General features: G+C 40.9%; 1 protein-coding gene across 3 annotated transcripts in view; it reads left to right on the top strand.

Annotated features, from left to right (window-relative positions):
• ZNF106 (zinc finger protein 106) overlaps positions 1-17,833 on the top strand; it is a 76,705-nt gene extending 58,872 nt beyond the window's left edge. For all 3 annotated transcript variants that reach the window (XM_039535546.1, XM_039535545.1, XM_039535547.1), the window contains 6 exons: positions 2,213-2,275; positions 4,961-5,080; positions 5,891-5,962; positions 7,612-7,683; positions 8,680-8,826; positions 13,025-17,833. In XM_039535546.1, the coding sequence (XP_039391480.1) occupies positions 2,213-2,275; positions 4,961-5,080; positions 5,891-5,962; positions 7,612-7,683; positions 8,680-8,826; positions 13,025-13,081 (531 nt within the window). In that variant the 3' untranslated portion in view covers positions 13,082-17,833. The remainder of the gene's footprint in view (positions 1-2,212; positions 2,276-4,960; positions 5,081-5,890; positions 5,963-7,611; positions 7,684-8,679; positions 8,827-13,024) is intronic.
• The last annotated feature ends 293 nt before the right edge of the window (positions 17,834-18,126 follow it).

Genomic DNA, 18,126 nt, shown 5'->3' with positions numbered 1-18,126 from the left:
AGCAAATTGAGTTTTCAAATGATACACCTCACAAGGCATATTTTGTACAAAAATTATAAGTATTGTAAAGGGGGTGAACATAAGGGTGCAGATTGTCATAGAAGCCTATCTGCTACTTAAACAATCTGATGCTTAAAGTACTTGTACTGGGCAACCTTCATTGTCCTGTTCAGAACAGATTTAGCTGGTCCCCTAACTAAAGAAAACAATGGATTTTATAAAGAAAGCTGATAAAAAAAGCATTTTATTTGACCCAAACACACACAATTATATCTTTGTCCGGGATGTGGGATCAATCTTTTTAAATAAAAATTGCAACATTTTGTATGTATGTATATATTAGAGCTGTCAAATGCTTAAAAAAATTAATCATGATTATTCGCACAATTAAAAAAACTAATTGCAATTAAACAACAATAGAAAACATTTATTTTGAATATTTTTGGATGTTTACTACATTTTCAAATACATTAATTTCAATTACAACACAAAATACAAAGTGTACAGTGCTCACTTGATATTCATTTTTATTACAAATATTTGTGCTGTAAAAATAAAAAAAAATATTTTTCAATTCACCGCATACAAGTAGTGTAGTGCAATCTCTTTATCATAAAAGTTTTAACTTACAAATGTAGAATTATGTACCAAAAAATCTGCATTCAAAAATAAAACAATGTCAAATTTTAGAGCCTACAAGTCCACTCAGTCCTACTTCTTGGTCAGCCAGTCATTCAGACAAACAAGTTTGGTTACAATTTGCAGGAGATAATGCTGCCGGCTTCTTGTTAACAATGTCACCTGAAAGTGAGAACAGGCATTCGCATGGCACTGTTGAATCTTTAGCACATCTGGCAACGCCAGCTACATGTGTCCCTTCATGCTTCAACCACCATTCCAGAGAACATGCTTCCATGCTTATGATGGATTCTGCTTGATAACGATCCAAAGTAGTGCAGACTGACGCATGTTCATTTTCATCATCTAAGTCAGATGCCACCAGCAGAAGGATGACTTTTTGGGTGGGTGGGTGGTTTGGGTTCTGTAGTTTCCACATCAGAGTGTTGCTCTTTTAAGACTTCTAAAAGCATTCTCCACACCTCGTCCCTTTTGGATTTTGGACGGCACTTCAGATTCTTAAACCTTGGGTCGAGTGCTGTAGCTATTTTTAGAAATCTCACATCAGTACCTTCTTTGCGTTTTGTCAAATCTGCTGTGAAAGTGTTCTTAAAACAAACATGTGCTGGGTCATCATCTGAGACTGCTATAACATGAAATATATGCAGAATGCAGGTAAAACAGAGCAGGAGACATTGAATTCTCTCCCAAAGGAGTCCAGTCACAAATTTAATTAACACATTTTTTAATGAGCATCATCAGCATGGAAGCATGTCCTCTGGAATGGTGGCCGAAGAATGGAAAAGGCATATGAATGTTTAGCATATCTGATAGGTAAATACCTTGCAACGCCAGCTACAAAAGTGCCATGTGAACACTTGTTCTCACTTTCAGGTGACATTGTAAATAAGAAATAAACAAACTTGTTTGTCTTAGTGATTGGAAGAATAAGACATAGGACTGAGTGGACTTGTAGGCTCTAAAGTTTTACACTGTTTTGTTTTTGAGTGCAGTTATGTAACCAAAAAAAATCTGCAATTGAGGTGAATTGAAAAATACTATTTCTTTTGTTTATCATTTTTACAGTGCACATATTTGTAATAAAAAATAATATAAAGTGAGCACTGTGCATTTTGTATTCTGTGTTGTAACTGAAATCAATATTGAAAATGTAGAAAAAAGTCCAAAAATATTTAATAAATTTCAATTGGTATTGTATTGTTGTAAGTGCGATTAATCATGATTAATTTTTTGAGTTAATTGCGAGTTAACTACGATTAATTGACATCCCGTGTGTGTGTGTGTGTGTAGTGTATAAATGTCACCGTTTACCATTTGGGCAGCTTAATGTGTTTCCTAATGTTGTAGCTAGACATTGAATAATTAATTTTAAGGGGTTCTTCACACTATATTAAAAGATTGGAGTGGGTAGAGGATACAGGAGGAAGTATTTGTGAAGTCAGTACCCCTTGGTGAAATATATTGCTACTTTAAAGTAAGCAAATCCTTACTCAAGTAGTGTGTATGTGTTTCACTCATATATTAAAAATTATAGAGAAGTCAAAACTAACTGTTTTATTGTCCTCTTTAAAAGGTTGTGAATGATCTGGTGTTCAGTGGCTCCAGTGACCAATCTGTCCACGCCCACAATATACATGTAAGTCATTCAAATATTTGAAACCCTAAATAGCTTTTATTGTTGAGGTAATAAAAGCAATGAGAATTTCTTTGGAAGCCCATATGCTTAAGAGGATATGGTGACTCTTACACTATGTTGTATAGCTCCTTTCTATCTGAGGAACTCAGAGCACTTTGTAAACATTATCCTTCATTCCTAGGATATTGAAAATTGGAGAGGGTTCAGAAAAGAGCCACAAGAATGATAAAAGGATTTGAAAATGTGCCTTTTAATGAGAGATTCAAGGAGTTCAATATATTTAACTTATCAAAGAGAAGGTTAAGGGGTGATTTGTTCACAGCCTGTAAGTACCTACATGTGGAACAGAAGGCTCTTCAGTTTAGCAAATAACTGTATTACAAGATCCAGTGGCTGAAAGTTGAAGCTAGACTAATTTAGACTAAAAAGTAAGGCGTGCATTTTCAACAGTGAGTAATTAACTATTAGTACAGCTTACCAAGGGTTGTAGTAGGTTTTTTTATCACTAGAAATTCTTTAATCAAGATAAGATGTTTTTCTAAAAGATGTGCTCTAGTTCAAACAGGAACTAATTCAGGAAAGTCTGATGTCCTGTATTATTCAGGAGGTGTGACTAGATGTCGATGGGTCAACTGCAGAGCTAGAAATAGAAATCAGAAATCCTGACTTCCAATCCCCAACTCGCACCAATAGGATTACTCCCTTGTCTCTTTTGAAAATGCTGCCTTGCTTTGAAACTGTATCATAGATTAATTAAAAATGCCAAAAGCCATGATGCAAAGTGGTGGACACAGAATAATTAGTCTGGTGATGTATTTGGTGCCAATGGTAATGTGGTTAATTCTGTTTAGCAACTGCTGGTTCTGCCTCTTAAACTTCAGGGCGGGGGCAAGTACCAGTTCCGAGTGGTTGTGGTAATATGTTTGCAAGTGTACTTTGTCACAAATTATGCTTTACCAAATGGAGCAGAAAGCTGGAAATGAGGAAACTATAGGACGTCTAGGAAACTGCAGCTGGTAACTTCAGGTCATGTTTTGGTTTGACTTTGGGTCTCTATAAGCAAGATAAAAGCTACTGCAATTACTTTTTAAGTGAGATACATACCTGAGAAATATATAATGTTCAATTAAATGTATCAGGTGGGCATGAGTAAGCATTTAAAACTTTGAAAAGGAGCTTGCCCAAGACTAAAGTTAGCACAGCAGTTACAAAGGCAGTTTAAATAGGTACTGCTGTACTTGGCTGGGAGGGGCAGGAGAAAGATGGGGACTATCCCTTTCTCCAGAATCCCTTGGACCCGCAGCAGTGAAGGGGAGACCCTCATCTGGGGGCAGTAGGACACATATGGCTGCCTACTCCTCGGGGAATTCTGCACCAAAAAAATTAACAATTCTACACACAATATTTTAAAATTCTGCATATTTTATTTGTCAAAATAACACAATATAATCACTCCAGTTTCAATTATTTTGGTAAGTTATTTCAAAATACCCGTCAACAAGTATGTCAACAATACAGACAACAGCAAAAAAGAAAGTTTAAAGAAACCCCTACAACAATCCAGTTCCAGCTGGGGGTTGCTGGAGGGAGTTGGGTGGAGACCGCAGAGCCCAGACACCTGCACTCCCATCCTCCAGAGCCTAGCTGCAGGGCACCCCCCAGCCCAGACACCAGCATCCCCCCAGAGTCCAGACACAGGGCATCCCTCAGCCCCTATACCCAGAGACCCCTCCTGCGAGAGCCCAGCTGCAGGGCAGCCCCTGGACACCAGTCCCCTCCTTCTCCCCCATGGACCCCAGCTGTGGGGCAGCTCCCGGCCCAGAAACCAGCACCCCCAGAGCCTTTCCTCTCCCCAACTTCTTTACTTTCCTGCCGGGGTCCATGATGTGTGGCCCTGCCCTTCCTCACCCTTTGCCAGAGCTGGCTGGGTCTCCCAGGCCCTCTCCTTTCCGGAAGAATGAGGATCAAAGAGCCTCCAGCCCCACCAGGCTGGGCGTTCTACTCACTGCAAGTTGGGCTCTGCAGAGTCCAGTGGTGACCAGAAATTCTGCATTCCGCAGTGGCACAGAATTGCCCCAGGAGTAAGGGTTCTCTCTCTTTCCCTCCCAACCATGTGGCTGTGGGAAAAGAGACCGCAGGGAGGAGTTGGCCTGAGACTGAAGCCAGCAAAGCAGCTGCAGAAGCAGTTTGACCAGGGAGTGTCAGATGCTGCTAAGGTCATCACACTGCTTTCTGCAGTTTTCACACTGAACATTCTTTCTCCTGTGGTGATTTGGCTGTTCATCATGTCTCCCCTGCCCTTCGTTTGTTTTTCCTTTTAGCAAATTCCCTCCATTTAAAAAAAACAAAAAACAAAAAAAAAAACCCAAAAGATTTAAGTAACAAACAATAAATGCAAATAATCATGGCACTAACATGATGTTGCATACTATTACTCTGCTTGTATGTTGTATCCCTTTTCCTGCCTTATCTATTTAGATTGTAAGCTCTTTGGGATGGGGTATTTGTCTTATGATATGTTGTATGGTGCTATATACAATGGGGCCTTATTCTTTGTTAGCCCCTAGGCACTTATGTAATATAATGAATAATAAAACTATTATTTCAATGAGAAACCTGAAGACTTGCTGTTTGCATTTGTTTTCATGATTTAATGGGTGTTCTTTCTTCCTTGTCTTGGCACAGACAGGGGAGCTGGTACGAATCTATAAAGGCCATAATCATGCAGTAACTGTTGTGAACATCCTAGGGAAGGTGATGGTAACTGCTTGCTTGGATAAATTTGTCCGTGTTTATGAGCTACAGGTAAGAAAATAAATGATGTCCAGGAACAGAACTTATCTATTCCATTTTTTGTACATTTCAGAAGCTCCTGAGCAAAATACCATGTTAATTATCTTTACTTCCTAGTTTCCAGCCCCTCCCTCTTCTACCACTTTAAATTCTCAACCTTCTCCTTGACCAATGAGCTATGGAGTTTTAGAATAATTCAACAGATAATCACTTGCATCAGCCAGGCTGGTTCTCTGGTTGCACTCATTTTAACTATAGAAGAAACTAACTTTTTTTTTTTCCCAAATGATTCTGGACAATTAATTTTCTGTTCTTTGAAAGGCTGAGTGGCATGTAGTCGGTCCCTGTAAACTGGATTAGTTTAATGGCCACTCCCTAGTAGTCAGTACTCTCATGCAAAAAACAGGGGTTGGATTCTCATAGTTTCTTGCATGTTGACTTGGCAGGAGCTGGGAGGACCAGGGAGGCAATATTCTCAGCCCCTGAAGAACAAATGCTTTTTATTGCTGAACAATCCCTCCAGCTGATTAGTGGTGTTGACAGGTTCTGAAAGGAGTCCAACCTAGCCTTTCAATAGGCCTGAAAGAGTAGGCTAAGGAAAAATGGTGGGATCCATGTTATTAATTAAGAAATTAGTAGCACATAGTAGATAGTACAATGTGATTGCAGAATGTGGCACCCATGAGGCCCTTACAAGCCACGTGTAATAATCAGTGCTCCTAACTCTTAAAAAGTCACTGTTGATTATGCAAGCCAATAAAAAATGCCTGCAAAATGTCAAACTATTAAATGCCCAACATTTTGTTTTCTTTTCTTCCCAAGTCTCATGACCGTTTGCAAGTCTACGGAGGACACACAGATATGATCATGTGTATGACTATTCATAAGAGCATGGTAACTCTCCTCCTTTCATTGATCTAAAATAGAAAGTCTTGTTTGTTAGCTGATGATAGTGTTGATTTCAGAGTTTATTGATATCAGTGGTAGATGATTTAATTATTTTAACTTTCCTGACTCGACTAGAGAGAGGACCATTTAAAATGGCAGTCAAAAGAATAATAATAATAATAATGATAATAAAGAAAAGCTGTTTATATACCAGCTAAATATAGCAATGTAGCAATTCTGGAAAATAGTTCATATGCTAAATTGTGTTAGGAAAATTGAGCTCTGTTTGATTGCTAATATTGTATCATAATTTCATGACTATATCTCCATCAGCTAGACATAAGGCATTAATTTCATCTTCATAGTGTGCATCATTACTATAATCAGAACAGTTAAAGTATTAAAACCCTAAGTAATTCTTGAAGTGTCTCTGTCCTGTTTCAGACATTTTCTCTAGCAGCTATATGACTAGACTTAGTAAGACTTCACTCACAGTCAAACCACTTCCAACTTTCAGGACCATGTTTTCAAATTAGCACATGCTGAAGTGCATGAAATTTTTTTTTTAACTGATTTAGGTATACAAATACCCTGATGCACATGCTGGTTAGGGTTTATAGTATACACAAAGATCTGAGTACTTGCCTGCTTAAGCTGGATGCCCTTAAAAACTCTTGTGAATGTGAAGTTGAAAACTTGTTCTTGAACTTTGATAAAATGAGAGTTAAAATAGGAAGTGCTTAATATTTCTGATTTTTCAAATTTGTAATAACAAAAGAGTGAAGTGTAGGAAAACTGAGAACCAATGCGCTATGGGAAATGTGTATTTTTTTTCCTAGCCCCGCTTCTCATGGGGCTGAATTTGAGATTTAACTGTGCCCAAGCTGTGTGATTGTGGTCCAAGATTTATGCTGTACCATATTTCTGAGATGCTTTAGGCATCTAGACACAAATGAAGCTTCAGATTAGCAGTCAGTGAAGTGTACTATACAGTGGTCATTCTCTCACTCTTCTGTATCTGTTTGAACACTAGGGTATAGTCCCTTCCCTGTAGCAGATAGATATTTCCACTATCAGAAGATATCAATTAAGAAATAACACATCATATTCTCAACTATCTGTTAGCTTCACATTTCTCCAAAATTAAAATTGAACTATTAGCCATCAGTTTACTGCTGTTTGTTAGAGATCAGAAACAGCAAACTTCTAGATGGTCTGTAAACCAGTTAAATATGGTTTACAGACCTGGAAATGTCTTTAAGGGACTCTGTCACGTTGAAGAATAATTTTTTAACTTACCTGTTAATAACACTACTAAAATTGAAAGGATTTTTACAATCTAATTTACACTATAAACAGCAAAAAAAAAAAATTGTTTTGCATTTAGTTTGTATATGGAAATAGGTGAGTTAATTTCTCATTTTGGTTCTCTACATGTTTCAGGTGTGCAGCGCGGTTTTGGAATCAAAATTCTTTCAATGACTTTGTTCGAAAAACAATATTTTTAAATGTTAGATCTAAGAAGTGTTTCAAAATTGGAAGCCTTAAATGCATAGGCTTTCCACTTCGTATGTTTCGTACTTGGTCTTTTTGCCTGTTATCTCTTTAAAAACACATCTTTCTTTTTTTTCTCTTTCATAATTTTTTCTTCACAGATCTACACTGGCTGCTACGATGGCAGCGTCCAAGCGGTGCGGCTTAACCTGATGCAGAATTACCGTTGCTGGGTAAAGAACAAAGCATTTCTAGTGTTCAGTTCTTTATCCTTCTTTATTATAGTTTCTAGACCAATCTCCTGTGTCTGGACAGAAATCAAGGGATGGAACAGATTCATTTTAGAACACTCTTTCGGTTTAGCCAGTCACACATCTTTTAACCTCCACTGTGAAGATAGTTTAACTTCTTGGAGCAGCTGCCTTGCCAGGAACCCTATAGTAGATGGCAGGTGCTATGTTTTGAGGTAGATAAGGGATCGTTTTTAAAAATCTTTCTCTTATATTGACTGTTTCAAGCTGAATGTGTGGCACGTGCCAACTTATGAAACAGAAAGCTTTTACTTTACTGCACCCACTGTGCACAGAAACAGTTGCACTAATGTTAGCAACATTAGTCTTGCATCTAAATCTTGTTTTGTTTTCTTTAGAAACAAGAACCTCTTACCTCCTGTTTTTCTGGACCACTAGATATTTCCAGTTGCACAATAACGTGGTAGTGCCAAAGAAGTGCACTTTTGTTTCTGATGAATTTTCATGCTGGCAAGTTTAATAGCTATAAAGCTCCATTGAGAGCCTATTTGTTTTAGACTTAGCTTGACTAGAAAAGACAACACAGGGCCTTATGCTACTGTTGCACCAATTTCATTCCTCCCTAAAACTGATGCTAATGGAATCATAGAATCATACCGTTCGAAGGGACAGCAAGGGTCATCTAGTCTAAACCCCTGCCAAGATGTCGTTGTTGTGGCTAAACCTTTCACCCTCCTTTTGAAAACGTCCAGTTAAGAAGCTCCCACAACCTCCCAAACCAGTTTGAAAATGTGAACTCTGTAGTTTGATATGAGGAAGGATTAAGTGTGGAGACAGTGTGTGAAAGAAACTCTTTGGTGGAATATTGTTGGGCAGCAGGAATGAAAGCATTATCTGACTTTTCTTTCTCTTCCCCTCCTCCCTCACCTCGCCCCCCCCCACCCACCCCCGGCTTATTACGATACTCTCTCCCACCAGTGGCATGGATGTTCACTGATATTTGGAGTTGTGGACCACCTGAAACAACACTTGCTAACAGATCACACCAACCCACATTTTCAGACCCTAAAATGTCGCTGGAAGAACTGTGATGCCTTCTTCACTTCCAGGAAAGGTTCCAAGCAGGTACGTGGTGAAGAAATTGGATTTGCATGGTGGTCTGGCGGAAAGCGGAGTAAGCAAGTATACAGGATGATAGAATCTTAGATATAAAGTACAGACCATGTTACCATAATTTGGACTTGCTTATTTTCCATGTAGGACCCTACTAATGGTCAAATCTTGATAGCCTTAGTCATGCAGATAGTTTTAATTGAATTCAGTAAAAGTATTTATATAAGTAAGTTCAGCAGGACTTGACCCTCGATATACAATTCCCAGTGCACCCTTAGTCTGTTCTGAGACACATGGTCATTTTAAAACAGTATAAAATAAGACACACAATTTGTTGCTGATAGTTCCCACAATGTGGTTGGCATTTTCCAAACATTAAAGAACCACTGTGCTTGTGCCGAGGAATGGAAATTTGCCTTTTAAAGAAAAGCGTAACTGTTGCCTTTTTAACTGGGTTTTTATTCCATGATTTGCTGTCTTTTAAGTGGAAAATAATAATAATTCTTTTTCTCCATTTTTGGGAAGCATTCCTTCTTGGAACAGACCTAAAATGAACATGGCTGGTTTTGTTTAACAAATTAAATACAGATGATGCAAAGAGATTTCTGAGTCAGTGTTAGCAAAGCTGGGAGATCTGTGGTTCTCATTGGCCAGAACTACAAAAAGGGGGTACGAGAGCCTGACGTTACCTGGATTAAAGTATAAAGCAAAATCTGCCATGCTTAGCAATCAAACCATTCTGATTCTAGGCCTTCTTTTTGTTGAATGCTATAAAAAGTACACAATGAAGAGAGGGTTGTTTGAGGACTGAAAATCAGAACTGAAGTCTTTCATCAATCTTCTAAAATCTATATACAGTGAAAACAGCCCAAGAGCAAATCTCAAAAATTCTAAATTAAACTGTGGTTTGGAGATGAGAAGGAATATATAATCATAGGGCCAGGCTTTGCCACCTTCCTTCCTCTTTTAAAGGATAGGATTATTCACTGAACTGCATACCATTCAACGTGAGCGGGGTGGCAGAATGTAACCCAAATTAGTTGTATGAAAACTGATAATAGCTGGATCTCCATTGGGATTACTGATGTACTTTTTATATTTTATACTTCAGAAAAGGGATGGGAATTGGCCTCTAAAAGTATTCATGGGTAAGGCTATGTTTTAGTCATTGGTATTTTTAGTAAAAGTCATGGACAGGTCATGGGCAGTAAACAAAAATTCACGGCCTGTGACCTGTCCATGACTTTTACTATATACCCCTGACTAAAATAAGTAGGTGTGTTTGGGGGGGGGCGGGGGGGTTTGGGATTGGGGTGCAGGTGCTAGGGGGAAGGGACGGGGGCGCTGCAGATGCTCGGGAGGGGTGCTGCGTGTTTGGGGGGGAGGGGTTGGCAGGGCTGAGACAGGTGCCCTACCTAGCTCTTGGGAAGCTGCAAGCTCCAGCTCTTAGCTCCATGTGCTGCCTCTGCTCTGCCCCCAAACCCCAGTTCTGCATCTCCCATTAGCTGGGAACCGTGGCCAATGGGAGCTGCGGGGGCAGTGCTGCAGGCAGGGGCAGCGCACAGAGCTAAGAGCTGAGGGAGGGGAGTTCCTGTCCCCCTTCTGGGAAGCCCCCCCCCAGATAAGCACCGCCCCGCACCCCACCCCCCCCGCCCGGAGCCCCCCCCAACCTAAACTCCTGCTGCTGGAGGGGGGGGGGGGGCAAGACTGTCCCAGCAGTGGCTGGCGCGATTGGCCATGGGGCTGCTCGGGCAGCTCCCAGGCCAACCACACAGGCCACTGCAGACGGAAAGTAATAGAATCCATGATCTCCGTGACAAACACCGAGCTTTAGTCATGGCTACCAAATTGTACATGTAACTAGTATTTGTAATCATGTGATCTTACTTAATTACTCTCCTCCCTCCACTGTTCTCCCTCCCCCATTCCCACCTACTGTTTACGTTCCCTTGTTGCATCTTTAATTCTACTATAAGCTCTTTGGGGCTGGAATCATGTCTCCTGCATATTTCACTCCTGGGGGGGGGGATTCTGCACCAAAAAATTAAAAATTCTGTGAACTTTTTCATACTTTTTAAATTGCTCAGACTTCCACACATGAAAGTCATACAGTTTTTCTAGTCATCGTCCTGGACCTGGCTGGGTACTTTGGGAAGTGCTTGGTTCTGATTGTCCTGACCTTTTATTGACTGTTCGGTACATGTTTTATTTGCCTTCAGTCCTCTTTTTTTTTTTTTTTTTTAATGGGTAAGTACAATAAATCCTGAGCTGCAATCTAACCCCATTGTGCCACTTTGGCACAGGAAAAAAGTGAGAAAGCACATAGATCTTCCTAGCTGATTCCCTTACTGTCATTTATAATAAGGCTCCTTTACATCATGCTGGCAATGTAGAGAACTTAAAACTTTCACAGGTTTTATGCGCCTAGGGGAATTGACTGAGAATGGGAACAGTTAACTAGCAATAGCAACATTAACAACATATAACGTTAAAGGTCAGGCTGCTACATTTCTGCCTCAGAGAATGAGATCAATTAACCGTCAACAGCACCTTTAACAATAAGAAGAGAAGTACTTGTGGCACCTTAGAGACTAACATGTTACTAACTACAGTCAGGCTGCTAGTGCATCAGAGAATGAATCAATTAACTCAGGCACGGCTGCTACATTTGTGCCTCTAGCCAGCCTTGTGCATAATAAAAAGCCCTACCCTTCCACACCAGTGAGCTGCAGTAGCACGGGAGAGGGACAGTGTGTGTACGCATGTACACCCAGCCCCCCCCCAATGGTGATCACGCAGGCATGCACACCCAGCCCCCAGCTTCTGTCTCTGAGGCTGCTCCAGGTATGTTGGAACAGACGTGCTGCCTGAGCTGCCGGAGAAGAGGTGCATGTCCCCTGGCAGATTTATTTTTGCATTTTTCTGCTCAGGGGGCACAGAAAAATGTGAGCCATACAAATTCTGCATCCGCGCAGGGGCACAGAATCCCCCTAGGAGTTATATTTATACAGTGCCTAGCAAGTGACCACCTCCCTCAATATAGCACCCCAGGGAAGATGATAAATAAGACAAAGCCGATCCCTACAGTATATCACTAGGCCAGGGGTGGGCAAACTACGGCCCGCAGGCCTGATGTGGGCCCTCAGGGCTTTGGATCCGGCCCGCGAGATTGCCCCCCGTGGCACCGTGGGCCACGCACTGCTCTCAGAAGCGGCCAGCATGACTCCCCTGTGGCCCCGGGGCAGGGGGGGGGGTGTAGCAGAGGGCTTCGTGTGTTGCCCTTGCCTCCAGGCACCGCCCCAATGGGAGCTTCAGGGGAGGTATCTGGAGGTGCGGCAAGGGCAGCACACGCGGAGCCCTCCCCCTCTGCCACCCCCCAGGGGCCACAGCGCTTCCTGGCACAGCGTGGGGTCAGGACTGGCATGCAGGGAGCCTGCCCTGGTGCATGCTGCTGCCAACCCGGAGCCGCTTTAGGTAAGTGGCACCGGGCCAGAGCCCGAACCCTGCCTGTACCCCACCCCCCAACTCCCTGCCCTAAGCCCCCTGCCTGCACCTCACACCCCTCCTGCACCCCAGCCCCCTGCCCTGAGCCCCCTCCCACAGTCTGCACCCCTGCCCTGAGCCCCCTCCTGCACTCCACACCCCTCCTGCACCCTGAGCCCCCTTATACACCTCGAACCCTTCCTCTGCCCCAATCCCTTGCCTTGAGCCCGTTCCTGTACACCGCACCCTCTCCCACACCCTGCACTCCCTCCCGCACCCCAATCCCCTGCCCCGGCCCTGCATACAATTTCTCCACCCTGATGTGACCCTCGGCCCAAAAAGTTTGCCCACCCCTGCACTAGACACTTCCATTCCCCTTGGCGACTGTAGTCAGAATTGTGATGATTACAATTATGTTTAAATTAGCAGGTGCTAGCAGCATTCTATTAATTTCCCCCTAAATAGTATGAACAGGGATTACCTGAGAACCTTGCTAGTTACATTTTCTATAAACACCCCCGCTCAGAAGCTTTTAGCATAGGTTTTATAATGCTGTTCTACCATAGTTCATGTCTTGCTTGCTAGGCACCTTGATATGGATTGCCGGCTGTTAATATCTTCTGCAAGCCAGTGATTTCTTAATGTGGTCAGAATGCGGTGTACTGTGGCTTCTAGAACCCTTTGCACTCATTCTTTAATGACTTGTTCTCTGTTCCTCTCCCTCCAGGATGCTGCAGGACACATTGAAAGACATGCCACGGATGACAGCAGAATCGACTCATGAAGCTTTTCACTTCCCATATTGGGAAGTAATTTTGTACATCAGAACTATTCCATGCATCATTCACCTCTTGTCCCGTCCTCTTTCCTCCTCCTTTTCCTCCTTGGAGTGGAAAAAGGGAGTGGGGCCTAACTGCCGTACTACAGAGACTGCATGTCACATGCAACTCTGTAGAAATGGGAGCGGCCCATTAACACTCAGACCAAACTGTGTTCAGTTTTTTGTCCAGTTTTTATTCATCAGAAGACACTACGAGCATCCCCTCTTGTCTGCCCATTTGAAGAAGTGCATTCTGTGCGTCTAAGATCAGGCATTCAGAGGGGTATTCTGACTGAGATAAAACTAGCTGCCAGCATTCAATAACTCACCTTCAAATGTGCAAGGATTTAACCAAGGCGCGAGTAGTGTTCAGCTGTTTCATGTTGTATGCAAATCCCACACATATTTTCATTTTTTAGCCAATTTTAATAAAATATTTCTAACTAGAAAGACACAAGTTCCACAGAGAGTTAGCACTGAATTTCCATTACAAATGTTGGCTGTCCTCATAAAACTATACAGTATTTTAATGGGAAACTGGAATGAAGTGGTTCCTTTTTTTTAATGTTAACTGCAATTTATGCTTTGACATTTTGATTATTCTTTGTTTAAAGGTTGCTCTGATTGGTAAAATGCACAGTGACTGACTGGATTTCACTGTCCTGCACATTACATTCTCTAAGGAGATTTGTGATGAGGGCAGACACTTTTTTTGAGGTGTTGCAGCCGCAAAGCAGCCTGACTTCTTCCTTCATACACCCACTCAGTGATCTCTAACAAATTAAAAGACTAGGGACCTTAGTGGCAGACAGTACAGAGAGTAATGCCAGCTTTGTATTTTGCATTTTGACAACCACTACTGTCTTGATACAACACCAGAGCTGGATTCCTGATTTCTGGTAGTTTATTTTGGTGGATTTCATAACTTATTTTAGTTGAGATTTCACACAGAATGTTGTTGACTGGCACTGCAATCCTGACTCTTTATGGAAAGTCAGTTTACTGAGCCGATGCACAGGCACCACATGTCTGAACACAGCCATTTTGGTGTTGCTCAGTTTCCAGTATAAACTGACTTTATTTGTATCCGCTTCGCAATCACTCGAGTTTATCATGGAAGTGTGCAACAGAGAGCTGCTGGGTGTGGAGCAGGATTTTAGATTCCAAGGATCTCAAGCAGAAGCTGAGGGTACAAAGTGCATATCATCTGTAGAAGACTTCATTCTACGAATGCTTTTAAGATACCGCAAACTGCCATAAAAGGAAGGCCATGCTTGTTTCTAGTGGTCTGATTTGCTCCTTACTTACTCCTGAGGGGGACTGAAATCTCATTTGTCCAGCAGGTACTGAAAAATAGAAAAAGCTGTTTGTGGGATTGGTCCCTCCCCACCTCCATCCTTTCCCCCTTCCGCACACACCTTCTAGGTGATGAGACTAAGTGAAGGTAGCAAAGTGTGATCTTCCCTCCCTTTTAATATCATCAGCTCAGTACAGGAAAGTAAGAGTTATCACTAGATGTGCAAAGAAGGCAAAAAGAAACCTAGTGGCAGAAACTGCTTTTTTCCTAGGCAAGTCCAGAACCTGCTGAAGAGGTTGAATATGCTCAGTGTTTCATCTGGTGTCTCTTCAGTTACTGAGGTCAAGGTTTAAATATTCCTAATTCAGATTAATGTAATGTTATAGCCTTGCTTTTTGGTAATGGAGAAACTGAAGTGATTGAGGAAAGCCTGCCACGTACTCTGCCCTGCTACTAAATCAAAGAGTCTCTGAACATCATCCTTTTATGTTGTCTGGCAGAGGGGTGAGAAATCTTTGTAGTTACACAAAATCAGTATTTTTCTTGTATCTCTTTAACTTTAGCAATGGAATAAAGTGCCCACCTTGTTTCCTGAGCTGTAGGAGTCCTCATGGTTGAAAGACTTTTAAAGAAATAGGTTCTTAATATATTGATAAGTTTTTTTTCTTTTGTGAAAAGACTTCTCCAAAGAAAAGCAGAGAATTGCACCGGGAGCCTTGATGTTGTTGCTGTGGCCTAAGGATGGAGTACTTTAAGTGCCAGTCTAATTCAAGGAGCTCGCTGAGCAGTGTATTTTTTGTGTGTGCATGGTGGGATTTTTTGGCAACTCAGTCTTAAAACAGAAGGCTGTGGAAGGCTTACAAAACACCTCCTAAACCACTGACATTCAGGAGCTTTCACACAATAGGAAAGTGGCATGCAAAGGTGTGGAAGAAACAATGTGAATTTTTTAGGATATTCTTAGCAGAATGTGATTTGAAGTGAAGGTACAGAGCCATGTGTATTAAGGACAAGCTTGTGGAGTGCATTCTGAGGACTGGTGTGTGTGTGTGTGTGCATTTTGTTACTTTTCCTTGTGGTACTTTTGCACTGTTTCCCCATTTCTTTAATATGTTGGGAGACTGTCAATGACTGTGTTTGCAAGAATGTGTGAATGTTGTTTTCACTATATTAAGTATTGCAAGGTATGCCGTTCTCACACTTTTCATTTGTGTTCCTGACTACTTTATAAGGGTGTGTGTGAGGTGGTGGTGGGGGGGGGTTGTGGGATGTTTTTGTTTTTATTTAGTTAGATGAGAACGAACAAAGATTTCCAACTCTTTTTAGTTCATTTCAAGACATCTGAAATATTTTCTTTGGTTAACTTTTTTAAACTGTCCTCCCAGTGTAGTTGAAATTGATGAAATGTAGCCTTCTATTATGCCAGAAGGAGAGAACTAACTGTGATTCCCATCTGGGTGCCTATGTTTGGTAGCTTACAAAGAAACAGATGTTGATTAAATATTAGAATTAGTGGTGGTCAGGGGAAATTATGTAGGTGGATGAGTTTTAAAAAAGTTTTAGCAGAGTCCTAAGCCACAAAGCTATCATGAAGATCTGAACTTCCCCAAAGTTGAGGGGCATTTTGATATGGGGTTTAGTTTTTGGCCCATCTGTATTATCCACTTTCCTACCTGCTCAACTGGAAATCTGGGTGGATTTAATTAATGACCACGTAGTTCTTCCAGGCACTAAGAAAATTGCAGGGACAGTAGTTGATAAATTAATTTTTCGTTAGGGCTTTAAATTTAAAATCTGGGTTTATTAGGCAAATTTGGTCCCCCATCCCTGAATCCACACAGGAGTCTGACATCTGGCATCCCTCCACTCAAAGAAGAACTAGAAATTGTCTTGGGAAAGGGGAATATTTGTTGAAAGAATAGATGTCTCTAGGAAAGCAATACTACATATCTGAAGCAGTGTTCAAGACTGTTTTTATTTGGCTTTTCTTGAAAGGAAAGAGTTAAAAATAAATAGAGAAAAGTGGGGCTTTGTTTTTATGTCATTTTTCTTATATATTGGATAAGGGCTGTGTATGGTGTATAACTAAAATATGAAGGTCTTCTTGGAGTGCATAGCACCACTCCCCCCTGCTGCTGCCCCCCCCCCCCAAAAAAACAACCAATACTGATATTTGGCTTATGCCATGATCATGTTTAGTGGATGTAAGTGATCAGAACATGATCGTGTTGTGGTAACATAGGAAATAGGTTATGTATCACAGAAGATAATCTTCAGGAAACCTTTCCACTGTAAATTTTTTTTTTTTTAAGAAGAATCTGTGAATTCTACATGATGTTCGCCTACTCCACCTCCAGTCACAAGGAGGAGGGAATAAATGGAGTAGCTCTAAAAAGTTTTATGTCATCTTCTAGCTATATCCCGAATTAGAACTTATTTGTTCTCAGAAAACAGCAATCCAATTGGTAGATACATTATCAGTGTTATTGCTTTTCAGTCATCGTTTCCCCTCCCAATTGCAGGGCTTTAATGGAAGAAATGGTAGCTAGTTGATGATGGTTTAGTGTTTCTCACTCCCCCTCGCCCCCCAAGACGCCTTAATTAATGAGCTGTGGTCAGTAAGGGCCATTTTCGAGGTAGATGGGGGATTTTTCCACCCATGGCAAAAGAAAACCTTTTCAATTCATTGATACAAAAATGCATTAAATACCCCAGCTTCTGTTTGCCTTCTTGTGGCAAGTGTTTAGAATGCAGACTTCAAAAATGTGTGGTCAAAATATATGATGATAAATGGAATTTGTTGTCAAAGCCTGTTGTGAAACAGCACACGTGTAAGATTTTCTGTGCATATTTGCAGACCTTCACACTGCTGGATCAAAATAAACAAAGAAAAACAACAAAACATATAAATGCAAATCAAGTTCTAGCAAACATTAGATTCTTGTGGATAAATCTGTGCTCATGACAGGATGACTTCCCTTTTGTGACTAAACACAAATACAAGATGAAATTTAAGATGTTTTCAGGTATGTATAGTACTACTGCCTGGACATAGTCTAGATAGTCCCAAATTGTAGAATATGCAAGCAAGATTATTGAAATAGTTTCAGTTATTGTTTGTAAACTATTTATTAGTAAAAATAAAGAGCAATCTGTGTAGGTAACGTGTTTTTAATATGTGCCTGCCAGCTTCTCCAACTTCATTTTGTTACAAATGTTAAACCTAGTCTTTGGAAGAATGAAAGTGAGATAAAATAATGTGGCTGTTTAGTATTTCCTAAGTAAAGCTGTGTGGATCATGTGCACAGAATGACTTGGCCTTTCCTCTTTCATTTTGGTGCAAAGCTGTGAACATATTAATGGAACTTTATAAAGCAAAACAAAAAAAAAGGAAAAAATAAAAGTTCTTTATACTAAGATGTTCTGTCTCAGCTTAATTCATTCTGAGTGGAATTAATTCCTTCACTTGATAATTTAGAATGATTTAATCTATCAGCTGTGATAGCTTTTATATGGAATGACCAGAAAGTGTAACATTCATGTGTGCTTCCAATTGGGAAGTAAAGACTGTGGATTTACCACTGGACTGGAATAGAGAGACCCTTGTGTTCTGGCCTGCCTTGCTAGAGTTGTCATGTCACCTTAGGCAAGTTACTTAACCTCTCTCTAATATTTAAGTATCTCGTGGATGGTGAAGATTAGTAAATGCTCT

This window comes from Mauremys reevesii, linkage group 4 (genome assembly GCF_016161935.1).
Source record: "Mauremys reevesii isolate NIE-2019 linkage group 4, ASM1616193v1, whole genome shotgun sequence".
Classification (NCBI taxonomy): Eukaryota; Metazoa; Chordata; order Testudines; family Geoemydidae; genus Mauremys; species Mauremys reevesii.
Note: the sequence above shows the minus strand (reverse complement) of the source record. Positions and strands in the feature narration are given on the sequence as shown.